General features: G+C 36.9%; 2 protein-coding genes across 3 annotated transcripts; both read left to right on the plus strand.

Annotated features, from left to right (window-relative positions):
* Window positions 1-1,722: 1,722 nt before the first annotated feature.
* On the plus strand, window positions 1,723-3,616 carry LOC119988758 (thiamine thiazole synthase 1, chloroplastic-like). Its single transcript, XM_038833915.1, has 3 exons — window positions 1,723-2,157; window positions 2,644-3,132; window positions 3,330-3,616. Exons 1-3 carry the CDS (start codon window positions 1,738-1,740, stop codon window positions 3,498-3,500), a joined length of 1,080 nt encoding a protein of 359 aa, XP_038689843.1. The 5' UTR covers window positions 1,723-1,737; the 3' UTR covers window positions 3,501-3,616.
* Window positions 3,617-4,915: 1,299 nt separating this feature from the next.
* Window positions 4,916-9,906, plus strand: LOC119988110 (DDRGK domain-containing protein 1). 2 transcript variants are annotated; one of them, XM_038833033.1, is made up of 9 exons: window positions 4,916-5,157; window positions 5,317-5,454; window positions 5,615-5,723; window positions 6,975-7,081; window positions 7,484-7,585; window positions 7,667-7,828; window positions 8,162-8,218; window positions 8,435-8,471; window positions 9,433-9,906. In XM_038833033.1, exons 2-9 carry the CDS (start codon window positions 5,332-5,334, stop codon window positions 9,636-9,638), a joined length of 903 nt encoding a protein of 300 aa, XP_038688961.1. In that variant the 5' UTR covers window positions 4,916-5,157; window positions 5,317-5,331; the 3' UTR covers window positions 9,639-9,906. The 2 variants fall into 2 exon arrangements, with proteins under 2 accessions (XP_038688961.1, XP_038688960.1); XM_038833032.1 differs by having other exon boundaries at window positions 4,917-5,162; window positions 9,433-9,901.
* Window positions 9,907-10,270: the final 364 nt, after the last annotated feature.

Below are 10,270 nucleotides of genomic sequence, written 5' to 3' on the forward strand. Positions count from 1 at the left end.
AGTTTAGGGAAGAAAAAAAACACCCTATAATTGAGGGATTAAAATTACCTCTTTGCCCAAATAATTTAGATTGCGCACAAGACTAGAGGTGTAATGTAGATCGCCCAGGCCACCTCGGCACGGCTCACATATTGGCTCGCCTAATATGATAATATTATATTATTATATTTATAACAAAGTTGACAATTATCATCTCTGATTATATATTTGGATAACTACTGGTTGAAAACATTCCAACTAAGTTGACATCCGTCTTATTTCGCGGTCGGACTGACATCTTTCAAGCCTGCTTAATGGGTCGGAAATCCCAACCCAACTCGTGAAGGGGTATTGGGCCGGGCCTGCACTGCTCATTGACTCGTGAAGAGGGTACTGGGCCAGGCCTAACGCGGCTCGTCAACAGGCCGTTCCGGACCAACATACCTCCGGCTCATTTGACACCTCTATGAAGACAAAGTTGTTTGGTGAAAAAAATCACAATTAATTTGGAAAGAAGTGAACGGATCTACCAACCCAAAGATGTACGTGTATCCCAAGACACAGTTCTTTATTTAGTGAGAAATCTAATATAATTGTCAATTTCTTTGTAAGGAAATATAATTGTCAATTAGGAACATTTTTTTTACCAAATCATGTACAATCTTACCAAAGAAAACCTGTACTTTTTTCCAAAAAAAGTCCAAAGATTTACTTGTACCCCAAGACGCATATGCTCTGTTTGGTAGAGTGGTTGAATTGATTTTCAATGCTAGCGGAAAAGCTGTGGAAAAAAAGCTGAGCTTAAAGTTATGAGGTATTTGACGAACTGAAAACTGACGCTAATGGAAAGGTTTTAAATTAAAATATATTATTTTTATATTAAATTTTGATCATTATTATAATATTAAATGTAATCTCATACATATAGTTTTTTATTAAAATTAATTTTAAGTATAAATTATAAAATATTTTCATAAATCAATAAATGTTTATTATTAAATTTATTAGTTTTATATGATAATGTTTATTAGTGTATTGTTAAATATATATTGATATATTGTTAAATATTATAATATTATTAATGTATGAATATGTATTGTTAAATATAAGGTTATTACACAAATGGGGCCCCAAGTTTGTTAAAGTGACTGTCAATGACAGACTCCAGAAGCTTCGGGATGTCAGCGGATCCGCTGACATTTGCATCTCATTTAGTGAAGCGGCTCCGCCAGCGGAATCGCTTTCAATTCCGTTGCACCAAACAGGCGGATAATTATTTAGTACTATAATTGTCAATTTCTTTGTAAGGTAATATAATTGTCAATTAGGGAAATTTTTTTTACTAAATCATTTACATTCTTACCAAATAAAACATTATGCATTTTTTTTTTATATTGTCATTACCCACAAAATGACCAAAATTTGAGATTTTGATGGACCAAAAATGATAAAATATCCCATAAAAGGCATCTAAAAGGCAAATGGCACTATTGCCACTGCATCACCACACACACAAAAAAAAATCACTAGTGATTTGTTAATGCATGCCACTTGCCTAAAATACATGAAGAAAGCCATTCTAGAATCTAGACCCTTCAAATCCTATCCTCTTCACACGTGTCTGGCGATATTTTGCCACCCTCATCTCTTCCTATAAATACCCAGCCTCACTCTTTGGTTTCTCCACCATTGGAGTAGAGAAAAAAAAAGAACAGAATTTCTCAAAGGCATTTTCACAAAAACCTTCTCTTCTGCAACATGTCTACAGCAACTCTAACCTCCTCTTTCTGCGCCAAGATCCAGATCCAGGAGACCGTGGGCTTCGGTTCATCCTTCAATGGAACCCAAGTTCCATCCATGACGCTGCGTCATTCAGCCAAGGCTGTTTCCGGCAATTTTTCAGTCACTATGTCTGGACAGGCCCCTCAGTATGACCTGAACGCTTTCAGGTTCAAACCTATCAAGGAGTCGACAGTTTCTCGTGAGATGACTCGCAGGTATATGACGGACATGATCACTTACGCTGATACTGATGTGGTTGTCGTCGGTGCTGGCTCTGCTGGTCTCTCATGCGCTTACGAGCTCAGCAAGAACCCTGATGTGCAGGTGGCCATCATTGAGCAGTCTGTTAGCCCTGGTGGTGGTGCCTGGCTCGGTGGCCAGCTTTTCTCTGCCATGGTAATGTTCATTCTCCCTCTGTTTGGACTTGATTGTCTTTTACGGTTTTTTTTTTCTTCTTTTTACTATTCATTTTCATGGAAAATATCAAAATACTGCTCTTTATTCTATTTTTAATGTCATGAGAACACAAAGTTGACCACTTTACCAATATATGTCTTTCATGTTGCATTGATGATTTGACATCAGAGTCAACCTTGATACTGCTTTATTTTTAGTGTATTTGGAAGTTGTTGGCTTTGTAAACAAAAGTTAAAAACTTTTTATTCTAAAAATTCGTCTTTTTTGTTGATTGATGTTTGGTACTCTAGGTGTGTTTGACTAACTTTTCTAAATTCAATTGTGAGAATAGCTTCCTCATGGTGTCAATCTCTTTATTTGACATCTTTGAGGTCAATTGTTGGGATTAATCTTAATATCTTTGAGGTAATTTGTGAATTCTAATGTTTGTAAGCTAATCATAAGTTTTATTGGCATGGCTGGCAGGTGGTGCGTAAACCAGCCCATCTCTTCTTGGACGAGCTTGGTGTGGATTATGATGAGCAAGACAACTATGTGGTGATCAAGCATGCTGCCCTCTTCACCTCCACAATCATGAGCAAGCTCTTGGCTCGCCCCAATGTCAAACTCTTCAATGCCGTGGCAGCCGAGGACTTGATCGTGAAAAACAACAGAGTTGCTGGAGTCGTGACCAACTGGGCCCTGGTGTCTATGAACCATGACACACAGTCCTGCATGGACCCTAATGTGATGGAGGCTAAGGTCGTGGTGAGCTCTTGCGGACATGATGGGCCTTTTGGGGCCACTGGTGTTAAGAGGCTGAAGAGTGTTGGGATGATTGACAGTGTCCCCGGTATGAAGGCTTTGGACATGAACACTGCTGAGGATAGTATTGTCAGACTGACCAGGGAGATTGTTCCCGGCATGATCGTCACCGGCATGGAAGTCGCTGAGATTGATGGATCCCCAAGAATGGTAAATTTTTTTTTTTTTAATCTCCTTTACATTGTTATATTATTGGGGAACAAATTACAATGGGTTTAAACACACACAATTCAATGCTCAAGTTTGTGGTGCTTGTCACAGGATTATGAGAATGAACACTCAGACTCAGTATGTTTTTGTCTTTTGGAATGCTGATTCGAATGTATGTGGATATTTTTGTGATGCAGGGACCAACATTTGGAGCCATGATGATATCAGGGCAGAAGGCTGCTCATCTGGCTTTGAAGGCACTTGGTTTACCCAACGCGATCGAGAAGACCAACGAAGGCGCTCTTCAGCCGGAGTTCATATTAGCCTCGGCTGATTCTTCGGATAGTGAATTGATTGAGTTGGTTTGATGGATTATGTGATGTTGGTTTTTGTTAATAATTGGACGATGTGATGTTCCAAAAAAAGAAAACTTTGTAAGAACTTGGTTTCTGAAATGAAGTTAGTTTCTTGTTATTCCTGTCAAGGTTGTGCTTCTTCTCTTATGCTGATAAATGTAATTTGTTGCGAGTGTTTGTTATGGATGACCACACCATTTTGAAAATTATCATTTTGACTCCCCAATAATCCCATGGTTTTGAAGTGGATTTGCTAGATTGGTTCATACATGAACCATATCAAGCGTTTCTCATCTGATACAAACACCGAGAAGGATGTAATATAAGTTTTTAACCATTTGATATGAGCTTAGACTTGGGTTGTCAGGTGCACGCAAACATCAATTTCTCACTTGACGATGAGATAAGTTAGACAAAAGTTTATTAGCCTTTGGTTACAAATGTAATGTTCTCAATAGGAATCGAACTCAAAATCGATATGGAGATATTCACCAACTAGCATATCACGTGATTTATATGATATATAGGTATAAACTCTGTGATTGATGAACCACTTTAATATTAAATTATATGTAATTCCATAATGTTTTCTCGTTTTTGGTGGTTTCAATTCATATCGACACCATGAGTTTACTCAATGTACACCCATAGCATAGTAAGTTAGTAACCATGGTTCCTATGTCAGAAAAAAAAAAATCGATTTAGGATAATATTGACATTGTTTTATTTTAATAATAATAATAATGATAATAATACATAAAGTAAACTAATTAAATAAAGATAAAAAGTTAATGTTTATGTTATGAGAAATTTATTTCCACATCGCAAAAGCATTAAGTTTACACAATTTTTAGAATTTATTTTATTTACATCTATATCCATATGAAATGTCTAATATAGCCTTAAATGAAAATAAACTAACACAATTATCTCGATGTTGTTATCAATAATCAACACGATCGTTCGATTTTATTATCAATATCTTGATTTTTGTAATAAAAAACCATAGGACTGTATCGTTTTTTAAAATAAAAAACAGACATGATTCCCTGATTACGTCAAATACCCAATTTAATAAATAAAAAATAAATACAAATCAAGCTTAACAAAATATATTGCAGGTGATAAGATTCAATTGGGTCAATTCATTCATGTTGAAAGGCTTAAATCTACTTCATCAGTCCCAATTCTTGAGAGGATCACTTGGGGAAGAACACTCTGTGTCTTTGAGTAGAAGTATCAGCTACGATGTTGTTGAAACACGGTTTGAATTTGGATGTGAATAAGGAGTCCCTTACAAAATTGGAGACAACAACTTAATGAATGAATTCTTATTTCATATTTTAAACTTTTTTTAGTGTAAATTTATGAAAGGTTAGTGTAGTCGTGTAGATAGTGTAAACTGTTTGATGGTGTTGTGAAAATAAAATTTCTCTTATTTTATTTATTTATTTTCTCACTGCTCCTTTTCGTCTTCCCTTCCAAACTCTTCACATCTATTCAACCTGATCCTAAGACAAGCCATCGTCGATTGCCGCACCCGTCCCTCCGCTTCTGTCTTACACCTTTACTTTCAATATCTCTAAATTTCTCACCTTTTTTTCCCTCCGACCATCTGAATCTCTGTGTTCTAATCCTCTGATCGATTACTCTGAGAGCGCCGACGAGGGTTTGGTATATCTCTTTCCTTTCGTTTCCTTTCATGCGTTTTCTCGTTTTCCGCCATTAAAACCCAATTAGTAACTCTTTTTGTGGTTGATAACGGTGCATTCGTGTAATTCTTGTGTGTATTGCCACTTAGACTCCTTATGAAGTTATTGGTTTGCAGGCAGAGATATAGCAGATGGAGGAAATATTTGCTCTGATTCTGTCTATGCTCCTTGTTGCTGCTTTAATTCCGCTCTTTCTATGGAAACGTCGTCAGGATTCTCGATCATCATCGGATGATCACGAAGAAGGGCCTCAGGTCCTCCTCCTCCTTTTTATGTATATTATATACATCAAATAATGAAGCATTGAGCTTTAATTGGTTCTCATGCGATGGTTCATATGTTGTTAACTACTTTCAATTTAGATTAGGCATGTAGTATTTCTTGTTATTGATTATTAGATGATGTGAATTTCAGGCTCCCCTGAGGGAAACTGTGGTTCGGGCCTCTGGTGGTGGTCGTCGTATGCGTAGGAGGCCAGCTGCTGGAGCTAGCACGTCCTCTGCTGCAGCTGCTACTGAAGAAGGTCGGTGTTGTTCCATTTTGGGTTGTTTTCGGTTTTCTTCTCTTTAAATCGGGAATACAGTGAAATCTTTTGTGTTGGTTCTTGTACTGTTTCTTTGGAGTGTTTTATTGCATTCAAATCTGAGTTTTGATCTTTTTTGATGTAATTGAGATTCGAGAGTTTATGAGGAATTCCAGTATATCCAATAATTTGGGGTTTTGTTGATCTTTGTACCTTTTCTGTATCTGCTGCATTATTGTACTCTGCTGGTGGTTGTAAAGTACCTCTACCAGGATATGTTTAAACAGTTTATAATTGCTTTGTATACTGATATATACAAAGTCTCATCATTGCGGACATTTGTTCAATTTGGTTAAATAGGTTCTAATGAACATGTGCCGGAAAAATATGTTAGATATTCAGGTCATACACTCATACCCAAGGTCCCAAACCCAATGGTGTCTTGCATATAATCTTCAATAATGTTCTGCTTTTATAGTGGTGAAACTGCAGCAACTAAAAACTTAGGTACTCTGGTTGCCAAAATCTTACTTGGTTTTATGCTGAGCAAGAGTATAATTTACTGTATTCATTTTGATAGATATTGCTTTTCAAGATAAATTAAGTCATTGAATGAATATATTTGACTTATAAGTGGATAGTAGAAATGTCGCACATGCATAAGACTAAAGTTGGTTTGGTAAAGTAGAAAGTGTTTTTGGATAGGAATTTAGTTTGCTTTGTGCCTACTGAAGCAGCAATAAGAACATATGGATGTAACCTCCTTGCCCTTTCAAATTGTTGGAAGCATTAGGTTCTTGGTTGATGAAGATTGGCATTTTCCAAATGTGAAATGCTAGCTTTTGTCATAAGGATGCTATTAGTGATGATGGATAACGCTATTTTCCATATTGTTAAAGTTCCCCCACCCCACACCCCTTGTTCATGCCTGTTAGAGGTCTTAAGTTTCACTATTTGTTATTTGTATGCATAAAAAAGGTAAACGACTCTCTTGTGCAAGGCTCCGCAGTGGGTGGGGTTAGGGACAAGCAGGATGTACGCAGACCTTACCCCCACATAATATTTGGAGGGACTGATTGTCTGATTCCATGAATTGAACCTAGGACCTCTAGGTTGCCTACTACAACTCTACCACAAGACCACATGTATGCGTATAAGCATAAAAGTGTCCTTTGACTTCTTTACTCTAGAGCTGGGATTCGAGAAATTAAATGTGTGTGTGAATTAATTTCTGTATATTTTTGTGCACAGAAACTGTTGATGGAAGTGATGACGAAGCTGTTGCGGGCGAGAATTATGAGGCCATGGCATCAAAGAAGAAAGGCAAGAGAAGGCAAGAGCGGGAAGCACAACGCCAGGTGCTTTGTCACGTCTTCCATTGAATGATGTGTTGTTAGTCTACTATTTGATCTTTTTTTGCTCATTTTGACTTTCTGCAATGTTACCAATTGGAAGAGCAGCTCTTCATTGATGTCATCAAACATAAAAGTTAAATAACTTCCCAAATCTTTCTGTAAGGCTTTCTAGAGAAAGAAGATTTTTTAAACTTTTTAATGAATTTTCATGACTGCCTGATCTTTTGCAGTGGTTCTTTGTTTTTAAAACTGGATATTTGAAATAAGCATTGGAATCTGAAAAGTATGGGCTTCCATAAGTAGGCTATTTATTACGTTTTAATGTGCTAGTGCCACACATGTATTATTTCATTCTGATTATGTGTTAGTTGTGTTTTGTATGTGTTTGATGTAATTGGTTTGAAGGCTGAAGAAGCTGTACGCGAGTCAAGGCAGTTAAAGCAAGATCGCTACTCAGAAATGCGCAGGAAGAGGGATGAGGAGCATGAGGCAAAAGAGCGTGCATTGGTGGGTTGGTCATCTTTGTAGGTATTTTAAATAGTTTACTATAGCATTATTGGTTGAAGAGAATGCTTATCTGTAATATAGGAGGAAGAAGCAAAAGCTCGTAAGGCAAGAGAGGAGGAAGCTGCTGCATTAGAGTTTGAGAAGTGGAAAGGAGAAATTTCAGTGGATGATGAAGGTACTGTTGAAAGTGAAGTGCAAGATGGAGACCGAGACTTGCTTTCTGATTTTGTGGACTACATTAAGGTATGCTTTAGCTCGACTTACATAAGATTCGCTGTCACCAATATTTGTTTTCACTTTCTGCATACAAGCTTTTCAATAAAATTAGTTCAGAACCTGGTTACATTAATCTCTGTCAGTTGTCTTCAGATTCTTCCAATCTGATAGTAATGCAAAGTATTTTGAAGGTGCTGAATTTGTATTTTTGAATGGACAAATTTTGTCCCGAAAAAATTATTGAAGTCTGTATGATACCTTATGCTACACAACAGTTTGTCTGCAAGTATGGAAAATATGGAGTAGACACATTAAACTTGTAATTCTTGTTTCTCAATTCCTTTAAATTTGATCTTGCAGAAACACAAATGTGTCCCATTGGAAGATCTTGCAGCAGAGTTTAGGTTACGAACTCAGGTACACTACTTTGGAACACTAATAATGCATGGTTTGTGTTCTCATGTTAAGAATATACTGACTTGTATTCCCTGTAACCTATTTATAACCCATAGTGTGTGCACTTATCTTTCTGTCCAAGTTGATTGAATTGCAGATGAAATTGGTTGTCATGTTACTTCTAATTCGTACGAAATATGACCTCCTAATTGCATGTAAAATTCTTGATTGATGCAGGAGTGTATTAATCGGATAAGCTCCTTGGAAAATATGGGTATGTATTGTTCAATTTCCTTTTATGCCATGCTAGACCATTCCATGTTCACTCAACTCAGTGTTGGGATCATCTTTTTATTAGAAATGTAGTTTTTGAATGTTTTTACATTTTTCTTCTTCTTTGGTTCTCTTTCTCATCCAGACCTTTCAACTCTTACTAACTAGCATTCCCTAATAAATATCGTTTTTTTTTTTGATTATGTTTCATAGTAGAGTTGTTGAGCCCGGTGGTAGAGTGGCAGAGTTACAAGGGTGCTACTTAGAGGTCATAGGTCCAATTTCTTTAAGCAGCCTCTCCACATATTCTGTGGAAGTAAGTCTGCATACATCTTGCATCTCCCTGACCCTGACTCCTCCCATTGCGGAAGCCATGTCCCTACCCTGACTCCTCCCACTGCGGAAGCCTTGTCCACAGTGTTGTTTACCTTTTACCTGTCCCATATATACAATATAGTTATAATTAGATAATAGTCTCTTCCCCTTATAGAGAAACAAAGTCTCTTGTTATGCTTTGCCTGTTTAGAAGATTATGCTCCACCAAAAGTTGAATAGGTCTTAGTGCTTAATGACAGCTTCCCATTGTCTTACTTCAATTGCCACTGTTTCGTATATTCATTTCCAGCTGTTGTTTTGCCCTAGAAAATCACTTTTCACTCCTCCTATTGATTTTGCTGAATGGTATGAATTATGAAAAATGGGTTCAACTAGTCGAGTTTTTTTCTTTCATGTGTGAAAGAGAGAACAGATCACCTGACTGTGGTAGGCAGAGTGGTATACTGGTATCATAATTTTAGTTTTCCTTCATTTCCATTCATCTCTTTTAGTATTTGTTTATATATGCATCTTCTTTTTTTTGTATCAATGTTTAACATTATTGAAAGGTTTTTCTGACTAATACATTTTAGTTCTAGTATTGTATCTTATTGAGAATCTTAAATTGGAATGGTCGATTTTGTTAGGGCGACTTTCTGGTGTCATGGATGACAGAGGAAAGTACATATTTATCTCCCAAGAGGAGATGAAAGCTGTTGCGGATTACATTAAGCGTCAAGGGAGAGTTAGCATTTCTCATCTGGCTAGCAAGTCCAACCAGTTCATTGATTTAGAGCCAAAAGCACAATTTGTTGAGGAACTCAGTAGTGTTGAGGAGATTACCGTCGCTTGAGAATCGTGTATGGAGATTACTGATCTCAGTGGGCATCCGTAGCTTTACTTCGTGAAGGTCTTTCAGGATATATATGGTTTTGATCAGCCAGGAGAACACTTTTTTTTTTTTGGGGTAAAACCCTTTCCCTTTAGGTGTAAAAGTACTAGTAATACCAGGTCCTGTAATTTTCTGCATTGGTAGGAACTAAAAAACTGATTCAGGAAGCCATGTATATCGGAGAAAAGTCCTGCAATATCAGAATCCCCTAAAGTTTGGTCTGATTGCACGAACACAACATTTTAAGAGAGAAAAAGCGATGCAAATGCAATTGAATCAAAATCACTTGGCAATAACCTAACTAATTAGGCTATCTATTTCTTTGGATTTAAGGTGTAGAGAATCTCATCCGAAATCGGAAGTTTGATTGAGAGTTGACGTCATTATTTCTAAGTGGTTTGATGAGTCTTGACTCAACTAACATGTCGGATGAGTTTGTCATGTCTTAGCTCCGCCCGAGTTTGGACTTAATGAGCTATCAAAAAAACTTGAGTAGTAAAAGTAAAAAAAAAAACTGACCCAACCTTTGAAGGGCCAGATTGCATACTACCCAGATAAGAATTCAAAACACAAGACGCAGAAAGAGACGGCTA

This window comes from Tripterygium wilfordii, chromosome 21, assembly GCF_013401445.1.
Source record: "Tripterygium wilfordii isolate XIE 37 chromosome 21, ASM1340144v1, whole genome shotgun sequence".
Taxonomy (NCBI): Eukaryota; Viridiplantae; Streptophyta; class Magnoliopsida; order Celastrales; family Celastraceae; genus Tripterygium; species Tripterygium wilfordii.